This window comes from Sminthopsis crassicaudata, chromosome 5 (assembly GCF_048593235.1).
Source record: "Sminthopsis crassicaudata isolate SCR6 chromosome 5, ASM4859323v1, whole genome shotgun sequence".
In the NCBI taxonomy this organism is placed as follows: Eukaryota; Metazoa; Chordata; class Mammalia; order Dasyuromorphia; family Dasyuridae; genus Sminthopsis; species Sminthopsis crassicaudata.
Window position 1 is genome coordinate 89,998,051 of NC_133621.1, and position 12,079 is coordinate 90,010,129.

The window sequence follows — 12,079 nt, forward strand, 5'->3', positions numbered from 1 at the left end:
TGAAACTATCATGTAATTTAAGGCAAAAACTACAAAATTTTATTATCAATAAAATTCCTATCAAAAGTTTAACTTTTTTAAAAATCTGAGTAAAGAACAACTGAGAATGGCACTATGTAGAGGTAGTTTAGGTTAGATAAATTCAGCTTCTGGAATTTGCTCAATCTCAGAGTTGCTTTACTTCTTAAAGTAGAAGTGAATTTTCTGGCCTGCCCCATTTGTACATTAGGAAAAATAATTTCAAAATAAGTAAAAAGTACTATTACTTTTAAAAATATAAGTCATAGATATTGAATATATTCATGTTTTAAAGATACCTTCCAGAAATATGCATAAACTCAATGTGAATTTTTTAGAGGAGAAGAGAGAGCTTAATTTTGGGCCTTGTACAGTGCTAACATAGAGTTTGAAATGAATTTAACTTTGATTCATTATTTTTTAATGCAGTTTTTAAAACAGTCACAAAAGCTTTCTCAAGAATGTAAAATTTACATATTTTTACTAAAATTAGGAAATTGCATCCCAAGAAAAATTTCATTTGAGTTTTTTGGTAAAAAATCTTTGGTTTTAACATGCAAATTAGGATATGGAGATTGTTCTATATTTTGGGAATTATATGAGATATCCTTAAAATTTAACCTTAATTTGATTTAATGTAAATTTAAAAAAAAATAAGTTCTCAGATATGTCATTTTCTGTCAGCATTATGTGCGTGTACAAGTTATTTGCAATGACCACAAGAACCAAAGTGCCTGTGTAGAGTTGCCAACACACCTGAAGCTGAGGTCTCACAATCTCTTTCCTCTCTGCGTTTAGGAAGGAACACTGTTCAACTAGGAGGACACATATTTTGAGACATCTGTACTAACTTCTAAGAAACATTTAAAATGGGAGGAATCCATTACTGTCTACAAACACTGAGATATTCCATGCTATCTATCAAAAGCTTTTGTGTTTTGATGTGAAGTGGATTTGTTTGTATATTATTTCAATTGAAAAAATAAAGTAGTTAGGTAATTGGTAGAAGATACACTATACCTTTGTTTTGTCATTCACTTATTTCAGTCATGTCCAACTCTCCATGACCCCATTTGGGGTTTTCCTGGTAAGATATTGGAGCATCTTATGGTTTACCATTTCCTTCTGTAGCTCATTTTACAAGTGTGGAAACTGAGGCAGAGTTAAGTAACTTGCCCAAGGTCACACAGCTAAGAAGTGTCTGCAGCCAAATTTGAACTAAGGAAAATGAATCTTAACTTCAGGCCCAGTACTCTATCCTCACAATTACCCCAATAGCCACTAGACCAGTGGCTCTTAAAATTGAATGTTAAGGATTCACAGCACACTGTACATTTACTTATGTTGGCCTGATAAGCAACACAAGCAACCTGATTTCATAAGTAACATAAGCAACAAAGAAGGATTTCTGGATAGTTGGCTTCTTCATCTTGTTACCACAGCCTTTGGATTCCTCTGCTTCTCTTTTCCTTCCCCTACCCCTACACTCTCTTCTTCCTCTGCACTAACTGCAGAAAAGGTAGCTTTTGCTTTTGTGAATAGAGCAGCTATTGTGATCTTCCTGAAACCAAGCCAGGAATGGCAGGCAGCAAATGCTGGGGGCAGGGGCTGGGGAATGTGAAAAATCTCACCTCATGTAGCTTATGGTTCCATGGCACACTCTGAGAACCCCTGCACAAGATGAATCCAAAAAGGAACAGGCCTGATTTCATAAGTAACACTTCTGTGGGCCATTCTTTTTTAACCTCATTTACTTCTTTGTTGCAGCCGTGACATCACCACAAAACACAGTGTCTCTAAATAATGTCTCTATTGTCTTTTTTTAAAATTCTGAACTCTAGCTTTATTGATTTTCTCTTATATATACATATATATATGTGTGCATACACATATATTGTCACTGACCCATTTATATTTGCTTAATTTCTGCATATATTCCATGTTACAATTAAGCAGATGTTATCCGTTTTTAAAGATTTATATATAGCATGTTTGGATAATTATAATATACCCAGATGAAAGTAGATCACTGCTGTCCAATAACATTCTTTTTATTTTTATTACAGCAACCTTGAAAAATGGTTTAGTAACATTTTAGATTGCTTTTCTGAATAGCTTTTGAGGAATCCATTAATTAGAGTTGTTCTTTTTTTTAATAATAGCTTTTTATTTTCAAAATATATGCAAAGTATATTGTATTTAATTTATACTTTAACATATTTAACATGTATTGGTCAACCGCCAAATTGGGGGGGGGAGGGAAAAATTGAAACAAAAGGTTTGGCAATTCTGTGAAATTGCCCATTCATATATCTGGTTAATAAAAACTATTAAAAAATATATGCAAAGATAGTTTTCAATATTCACCCTTGCAAAACCTCGTATTCTAAAATTTTCTCCCTTCCCCTCACTCCCTCTCCTAGACATCAAGTAATCCAATATATGTTAAACATGTGAATTTCTAGTATACATATTTTCACATTTATTATGCTGCACAAGAAAAATCAGATCAGAAAGGGAAAAAATGAGAAAGGGGGGAACACAAGCAAACAACAACAAAAATGGTGAAAATAATAGGTTGTGATCCACACTCAGTCCCCACCAGCCCTCTCTCTAGATGCAGATGGCTTTCTCCATCACAAGTCTTTTGGAATTGGCCTGAATCACCTCATTGCTGAAAAGAACCACGTCTGTCAGATCATCACATAATCTTGTTGCTGTGTGCAATGTTTTCTTGGTTCTACTCCTATCACCTTTTCTCCCAGGCCTTTTCTGAAATCAGCTTGCTGAGCATTTCTTATAGAATAATAATATTCCATAACATTTATATGCCATAATTTATTCAGCCATTCCCCAAAGAATGGGCATCCACTCAATTTCTAGGGTTTTTTTCCAATACAAAAATGGCTACTATAAACATTTTTGCACATGTGGGTAACTGGATAAAAGGATATGCATAGTTTGATAGCCCATTGGGCATTGTTCTAAATTGCTCTCCAGAATGGTTGGATCAGTTCACAACTCTACCAACAATGTATCAATGTCCCAGTTTTCCCACATCCCCTTCAACATTTATCATTATCTTTTCCTATAGAGTTGTTCTTCTGGAAGAAGCAGAATTAGTCTCTCTTGTTTCAGATAAAATATTTCTGTCATAATAATAATAATTTTTCTTTAAAATTAATATTAGCTCTTGGCTTGGGGTAGTTTAAAATAAAAAAAATTTTAAATACTTTCTAGGCAGAGGTATAAAATTCTCTGTGCCAAATCATGTAAAATCACTTTGTTTTGCAAGATCCCTCCATCAAAGGGGATCCATTCTTAAGAAAGCTTACACTTAGCTTCTTAACTAGGCTTCTTTTACTTCCTAGAACATCATGATTTCTAGTTTTTTGTAAAAGACTTAGATAAAACTTAAATCTGTAGCTCATGTTCCAGGAGGACAAAATCCACTGAATGAAGGTTCCTAAAGTGCTTCTCTTTGTCTTGATCTTTTAACCTGAACTCCTCTTGGCAGAAATCATGATGTTATTTCACCATCAATTGCCTATTCCTGAAAAGAACCAAACTCTCAGAAATACAACTTTCCTCATTAACACCAAGGTGTAATTATTATAAGTATTTGTATGAAAGAATGAAAAGTATTCAGTAATTCATTGTACATGTCACACATCAAGTCACTTGCATTTGCTTTCCTTTTGGACCAGTATTTGTGAGTGATTGTTTTGTAGAAGAAAAGGTATGTTTATGGCTTTGCAAATGATGTATAATTGAATTCAATATTCCATTTCTATCTTTATATATTTGTGTGTGACTTCCCTTTTCATCCCTCTCTTACCATTCTTACCCAAACCCAGCTGTACGTATTTATTTCCAATGACTTTCCTGATAGGGACTGACAGTTCTGAGCATATAAACAAGGAACATGTGGGACCACTCAGGATAGCAGATGATCAGCCTAGGGATGCTGTTTGACTCTTTTTTCTGCTCTTTTAGCAATACTTAATCTGGCTGCTTTTTTTCTCCTCAGTTCCCAGTTACTGTCCTAAAGTCTCATTTTACTTTACCTATAGAATGGGAATAATAATAACTAAAGTATTGCCCGCTGAATTTTCTCATATCATTGATGATTTCCTTTTATACGACAGACATTTACTATTAAAGCTCATAACCATAAAACTCTTCCTTGTAACAAAGAAAATAGTTAATCAGCCTACTGCCCAACATATTTTGACAGCATCTACATTTCATTCTCATAAACTTCACTCCAAGGAGGGAAATTACTTTTATCCTTTATTCTCCAGAACAGAGATGAATCATTGCAGTTTATTTAAATTTAGCTGCTTTTTAGTTTTATTTTAGTTAATACTCTTGTAATCATTATTTATGTTATTCTTCTGATTCTGCACGCTTAACTTTGTATCAGTTCATTCTAATTATCCCACGATTCTCTGAATTGCTTAGTTGTATTTTTTATCATACTGTTTGACCTGTTTGTTCAAACCATTCGCCATTTTATTTCCAATTTTTGCTACCACAAAAAGTACTGCTATAAATTTGTGTATATATAGTCTGTATGTATATGCATACATATGTACATGTATGTATCCATATGCACATATAAACACACACCCATTCTTTCTATCTTTGATCCCTTGAGGTACTGAAATTAGGGATTCAAAAGGTAGGCATATATTGATGATTTTTCTTGGATAAACTCAATCGTTTTCCAAAATAATTGGATTAATTTATGTTTCACAGAGTTATTATAAGATAATGAATATGAAAAATTTTATATAACTTAAAATGTAATATATATGCTAGAATTATTGATATTTTATCTTCTCTTTTCCACTTTCAGAGAGTACATGCTTTCTCAGTGCAGGGAAGCTTACATTTCTTAATATAACAAACCCATACCTGTTCTGTTGGGAACTAAATTTCCTAAGAGCCAGTTAGCACTTAGCCCTTAACAGGCTAGGATCATGTTTGTAGGACTACAAATGATGAGTGAGTGTGTAGTTCCATTCCTCACTTCTGCCTAAAAATAGAAATTTCTTAAGTCACATTAAATCTATATTATTGAAATCCAGACAAAAGGACAGCCAGCAAAAACATATAATTAGAACAGATGAAGAAAAGAAAGAAAAAAAAATTACACGTATTTTTCATCCCCATTCCTTAAATGAGTGAAATCTATCCTCCTTTTTTCTTGCGTAGTCCAAAAAAAGCATATTCCTATCAATAATTTAGAGAATAGAGAACAGCCCCAAATAGCCATGGCTTTTACCTTCATCCTCTGCCTCCAACTGCAATTTTTTCTTACCTTGACAATTTATTTATTTCTAATGACTCATTTTCTCATGATTTCATCTGATAGCCGGATCATTCTGCCCATTCACAGATTTATACACAAAATTAAACTTTTTATTTTATAGACTTGAAAAAATATATTTATTATTTATAACAAGCAAATTAGTAGTTAGATATTAATATGTAAAATTTAAAAATTTAATGCTTAAAATTTAGTTTATTATTTCTAGTATTAAGAATCTTTATCCATGTAGTGCCTTAGCATAGAAAAAAAGTAAGAAAAATCATTGTTCAAGCTATTTGTTTTTAGAAGATTTAGCAAATAATAATATATATATTTTAAATTTTACTTTAAAGTCATACTGCCAAATAGATATGGCAATGTGATTCTCTGAATGCTGCTAAATTTTAGATATACGATATTTGTCCAATTTTAAGTTGGGAAGGTGTATTAGACATTATATATTTAGAAAGACTTACCTTTTTTTCTTTCTAATGTATGAAGCTTTAAACTCTATGTACTGTGTCTTATCTTTCTTCAGGTTAAAAAGGCCTTTTTTGCTTTGGTAGCAAATGGTGTTCGAGCAGCGCCACTATGGGAGAGTAAGAAACAGAGTTTTGTAGGTAAGGAATTTAGAATGAAAAAAAAAAACACTAAAAACTAGAAGAAACAGAATGCTAGGAAATGTTTTATTTTTATTATTTATTTAAGTGATGCCAATTGAGGAGTTCAGGGGATCTTCCAAGTTCATAAAAAAAAATGATGAATCTAATTTATGATTTGATTTCATTTTCTGAATAATCTGTATTACCAGGGAATTGACTTTTTGACTTCTCTCAACTTAGAAGAAGTTCCCAACTATTTAATGACTTTTTGCTATTTTAATGGATATATAGTGGACCTTGTGCTTATGCGTGTGGATCCAGAAGCCAGAAAACTAGTATAGAAGATTCCCACTTGTATACTTAGTGTCTACCTAAGATGTAATGCTTAAATTTTAATTTATTTTTAATATAGGTAGTTAGCAGGTTAGTTATGATGATAAATGGGTTTTGTTTCTGTCTCAGAGTATTTTTGGAGTTTTTCCCCCACCACATAGTCCTCTCCCTCCCTCCAAAAATAAATAAATAAAACAATAAACAAATCCTTCATAACAGATAAGCAGTCAAGCAAAACAGATTCCCATATTGCCCACGTCCTAAAGTATGTGTCTTCTACATATTACTATGTGACTTGTTAGGAAGTGAGTAGAATTCTTCATCATCAGTCCTCTGGAATCATAGGTGATCATTGAATTGTTCAGAACTGATAAGTCTTTCAAATTGTTTGCTTTTACCCTGTTGGTGTTATAGTATAAATTGTTCTCCTGCTTCTGCTCACTTCACTCAGCATTAGTTTTTACATTTTTCCTGGCTTCTCTGAAATCATCTCTTTCTTATTTCTGATAGCACAAAATCCTCCAATTGATAGGTAATCCCTTAGTTTTCAGTGCTTTGCAATTACAAAAAAAGAGCTATTATAAAATATTTGTACATGTTCTTCCTTTGATCTCTTGAACTATATAGGCCCTAATAATAGCTCAGTATTGTTGGGTTAAAGAGTATATATAATTTAATAACTTTGGGAAGATAGTTCCCCAAGTAACAAAACCAATTTATAGCTGCATCACCCATGCCTGTTTTCCCAAAGCCCCTCCATTAGTTGTCAGTTTCCATTTTTGTCAACACTGAAAATTTAATGAGTTCTTTTAATTTATATATCCTTAATTGTGATTTGGAGCAATTTCATATGGTTGTAGATAGGCTGAATATCATTTTTACCATTTATCAATTGACTTATAAAATTTCACTTGGGAGCATTTTTAGAAAACTCCTAAAAATTTTAGGAAATAGTAATTTTGCATCCATTTTCTTGTCCAGTAAATAAAAAAATTTTCCCTCTGAAGTAGCTGTTTTGGTGTTCTTCTCAAAAAAACTTTATTGAAATATCATATTTTTAAAACTGATCAAATTTTTTTATTAGAAAATGATAAAAAAAAAAGTTTTTATCTACAGGGTATACTTTGTTACCATTCATAAAAATATCAGGAACAGTTTTTCCTTCATTTATTTGCAAATTATTATTTTATACTCTAAATTATGTAACAGTAATTTGGATTTTAATTGAATTGATGTTCATTTGGGTGGAAGCCTAATTAACAAATGAAAGAAATACAAAATAATACACTCTATGTTGTTAATAACATTTAAAACTAATTTTAAGATAACTTTTTTATACATTTCCCAAGTTCTCATTTACCATTTAAGAATTTTTCTTGTAAATGTTCATTATTTTATTTTAACATGTGATTCTTTGTTACAGGAATGCTAACAATTACAGATTTCATAAATATACTACATAGATATTATAAATCTCCAATGGTAAGTGATAGCATATGTTTGTCAGTAATTGAATAAGTATAAATGAAATCTTTTCTAAAAAATAAGATTGAGTTTTTAAAGTAAAATATAATTTGTTAATAGCTTAAGCATGTAGTATTTCAGCATAAATTCCATTTAATACAAATGAATTGCTAATTAGGACTAGGAATTATTTTTTTAAAGCTTGAAGGAAGTAGTTTTAGGGAAAATGAAAGAAAGTTCACATAGCAGGCATTAAACATATGGAATTAATCATTCTAAGACATTACGTAGGTTGAAAATTTAAATGATTTGCCAATCATAGCAGGTATTAAAGGAAAGTTAGTAATGATAAGGATATACTTCAAACCTTTGAGAATATTGCCATGAAGAACAGGTATCAGTACCCTACAAAAATATATTCCTGGAAGCTTCTTCAAAGAGAGAATAAAAGGACTGACCAGAGCATGGACCTGACTCAGTAAAGGACTTGCCTGATTATTTATAAGATAAGAATTGAGATAAATCGCTCTAGGATTTATCTTATTTCTTCAAAGAATTACAGAATCAAAGCAAGAGGAAGTCCCCATTTATTACAATCCTCCAATATTATAGATGAGGAAACTAAAGCCAAGATAGCTCAGCATAGAAGCTTGTGGAATTAGAGCTGGAAAGGACCTCACAGGTCATTTAGGTCCATTTAAATGGAAAAACTGAGGCACAGAGAGGCGAAGTGCCTTGGCTATAATCCCATAGGGGGTAAATGGCAAAACTATATTTTGAAGCCACATCACTTGCCTCCAAGTCCAGCATTCTTTTCACTAGACTCCTGCCTCCCACAGTCATACAGGTGGCAAAGGAAGAAATAATTAGGTAGATGTTAGGCTAAAAAAGGCATTTGGGGTTTGTTTTTTTTTTTTGGATCCACAAAGCAAAAGTTGAAGAAATGGTGTTTGCAGGTCAGTTGTTAAAAAAAAAAAAAAAAAGAAAAGAAAATATTTACTGTTCAATTCAAACTGTAAGTAAGGATAAGGTTTTAACCATAATAACCACTGGTTTCCTAGAAAGAGGAGTTTACACATTCAGTGCATCCATTAACTTCTTAATCCTTTATAAATTTGGTTTGTGTGGGGCAATGAAATTGCACTAGATTGACTAACCTGTAGTCATGCAGTCAGAATGTGTCCTTTTCCCATGCCTGGGTCTTCCATACATTCTGCCATGATACCTCCTCTAATGGTTATCTAGCAAGTATTAATAGTTATATATCTCTGAGTGTGAATAATAAATCCCCTAAAGGAGTGGGATTGTTGGAATTCTTACTCCAGATTCCCATTAGACTAAAATCAATGACTACATGTTAATGTCAGTATCAGTTGCTTTAATATTTATAAGGCATCTAATTATTACAACAATTCCTTTTTATCCCTGTTTTCCAGATGAGTAAAAATGAGGCTTGCCAAGGTTCATACAACTTGTAAATGTCTGAAGCCAGAATCAAACTTAGGGTCTCCCTGACTCCAAGGCCATATATTGGCCTAAGTCTTTTAGTCTTTCTGAACTTCTAGGTTTCTTATTATGTAAAAATAAAGATGATGATAATAATCTTTTACAGGGCTGTTGCCAAAAGAGATGGTGTATGTAAAACTTTAAGAGACATGCCATGCTAGATAACTGGCTTTTCAAGATCTCCATTATTGTATTCCCTATTTTACCCCTTCTTTCTCTATTACAAATGCTTCATACTCTTTGGTCAGGCTGATATCTTCTCTATCCAATAAACATCCCTTTCTTATCTTTGTGCCTTCATCTACATTGCTCCTCCTTTCCCCTTCCACATGGTCTGGTTAAGTGTAGATCAACATTCCTTATAGTCCTTATTGATCATCATAACCCACATTTATCTATTCTTCTTTGAGCTTCTATAGTACTTAGAGTTTATACCACATATATTAAAGCTTAACCATATTCCCAGTATTTGAGAATAAAAACTTAAATGGAGCTGTGATATCATCAGTTCATGAGTTTACTCCCAAGATCAGACTCATAACTCATCCATGCCTGCCCAGACTGTGTGACTCTTATCTCTGTCCTCCCATGAGTTCACAGGATACCTAGGGCTCCCCCCGAGTGCTTCTGGTAGCACTGGTTGATTATTTCATGTGTATATAGCTAACTCCCTGACTCAATTTCCATTTTTCTTAATAATAGATACTAGTTACAACAAGAATTAAGACTCAATACATAGCACATATTGAGTAAAACTTTGTGTGGCTGATAAGAATCCATGTAGTAAATAGTGTGTGTCACTAAAATCACTATCAGCCTATGACTTTACTAGTTGGCTTTTCTTCATTTTCAAAAATGTTATTTTCCATGTCCTTAGAAAAAGGAATAGTCTATAATTCAACAATTCATTTAACATGTTAAAATATTTTTTCATTTAAAGTTTATATAACAAGGTATTGATTTAGTATGTATGCTTTGAGTTTATAGACCATCTTCTTAAACAACTAAAAACACTTTATATATTTCTCAGTTCATCTCATAGCATTCCAGAATTTTTTTCTTGATTAGTTCCATATGCTAAATGGTTGGCTTCTGATGAGACTATTGCATCTATCAGAATATCCTTTTTTTTTCTTATCCAGCATTGCCCATCAATAAATACAAGTTTACAAAAGACTGTTTTCTTTCCTTTATTTCAGGTACAGATTTATGAATTAGAAGAACATAAAATTGAAACGTGGAGGGGTAAGCATCATTTTTAATTGCTAAGAATCTTCTATTGTATAAAAATTTTTGATTTAGACTTTGTATATAAATAGACTTTTCCCTTCTCAGTTCCTTTTCTCTCTATTCAATAATAAAACATGTGAATGAAAACAACATGTTTTTTTCCCTTCAGAATGGAGGTTTGGTTGGTATAGTATAACAGAAGGCAGCAAAATCTGCCAAGCAACAAATTCAGATTCAGTGATGGTTTCCTTTGTTATATAATGTTGAGCAAGTGATTTAAATTACCCTGGCCTCTACCATCCTGCATAAAATGGGTTCAGCTCACTCAGCTCTTTTCACAGAGACTTTAGAAATTGTGTTGGGCATAATTTAGAAGGGTCCCTTCACTTTGGATTCTCACATGTAAAATGAGATCACTTATTTCACAGGGTTGTTTCAAGGCCAAATAAGATAGATAATGGGCATAAAAATATTGCAAAATGCCATATAAACATATTGTCATCATAACTATTAATCAGTAACTACTTTTAATACACAGCCTTTTATTCCAAGAAATTCTTATACTAAATCTACATTCTTGGAATAAAGTTATAATAGCTCATATTTGCCTAACAACAATTTATGAAATCATTTTCCTTACAATGGCTGTTGATAATAGAGTACAGATATTATCGCCATTTTTCAAATGAGAAAACCAGAGGTCTAGGATGCTTTCCACAATACCATATTAGCTGCTGTTATCATTAAATATTTCTCTTTGTGCTAAAGGTATAGAAAAAATAGTTGCCTTTGAAGAAACACATAGATATTTTTATTTAAAAGTTATTATCTTTTAGGGGAAGCTAGGTAGCACGGTGGATAGAGTGTCAGGTTTGGAGCCATTTTCTTGAGTTCAAATCTGGCTTCAAACACTGTGTGACCCTGGGTAAATCCTTTTACTCTGTTTGCCTTAGTTTTCTCATCTAAAAATGAGCTGGAGAAGGAAATGGCAAACCACACCAATATCTCTGCCAAAAAAAAAAAAAAAAAAAAAAATCCCAGTTTGAAGAATCAGACATAACTGAACAACTGAACAATGATTATCTTTTAATTTAATCTAAGTTTTCTAAAGAGCTAAATAAAATGAATCCTGAACTAGGTTATTAAGAGAAAAGTTTCCACTTTTAATAGAACTTTCCCCAAGAAGAGCTTGTATTTGAAGTTTGTTTGTTTGTTTTTGCCATATTATCCTTGACTAGAATGTCCTTACCTAATATGAACTATTTGTAAGGAGATTAATTCTATAACTGTGAAACTACTTTGTTAAAAAGTTTACTATAACTATATTACTTTGTTTAATTTAACTAGCATTTATTGGGTTCCACTGTTACTATATGTAGGAATATAGTTGGGGCTATATGGAATACATATAAAGTACTAGAAGATGTGCATACTCTCAAGAGCTGATTGTTAAATTTTCAAAGTGAGCATTTATACCTCAATATTGGCAAAACCACAAATTAGGGCTTAATTTATTGTTTTATTGATTGTCCAGGTTTAAGAAAGTGGCAGATAAAATATTAATGCAGATCAAAATTTTTAAAAATGTGTTCATATGTACTTTTTCCGG

At 32.1% G+C, this 12,079-nt stretch overlaps 1 protein-coding gene across 6 annotated transcripts in view; it reads left to right on the forward strand.

Moving 5' to 3' along the window:
- PRKAG2 (protein kinase AMP-activated non-catalytic subunit gamma 2) overlaps nucleotides 1–12,079 on the forward strand; it is a 409,151-nt gene that overhangs the window by 381,218 nt on the left and 15,854 nt on the right. For all 6 annotated transcript variants that reach the window (XM_074267439.1, XM_074267441.1, XM_074267440.1 and 3 more), the window contains 3 exons: nucleotides 5,874–5,955; nucleotides 7,694–7,752; nucleotides 10,440–10,485. In XM_074267439.1, the coding sequence (XP_074123540.1) occupies nucleotides 5,874–5,955; nucleotides 7,694–7,752; nucleotides 10,440–10,485 (187 nt within the window). The remainder of the gene's footprint in view (nucleotides 1–5,873; nucleotides 5,956–7,693; nucleotides 7,753–10,439; nucleotides 10,486–12,079) is intronic.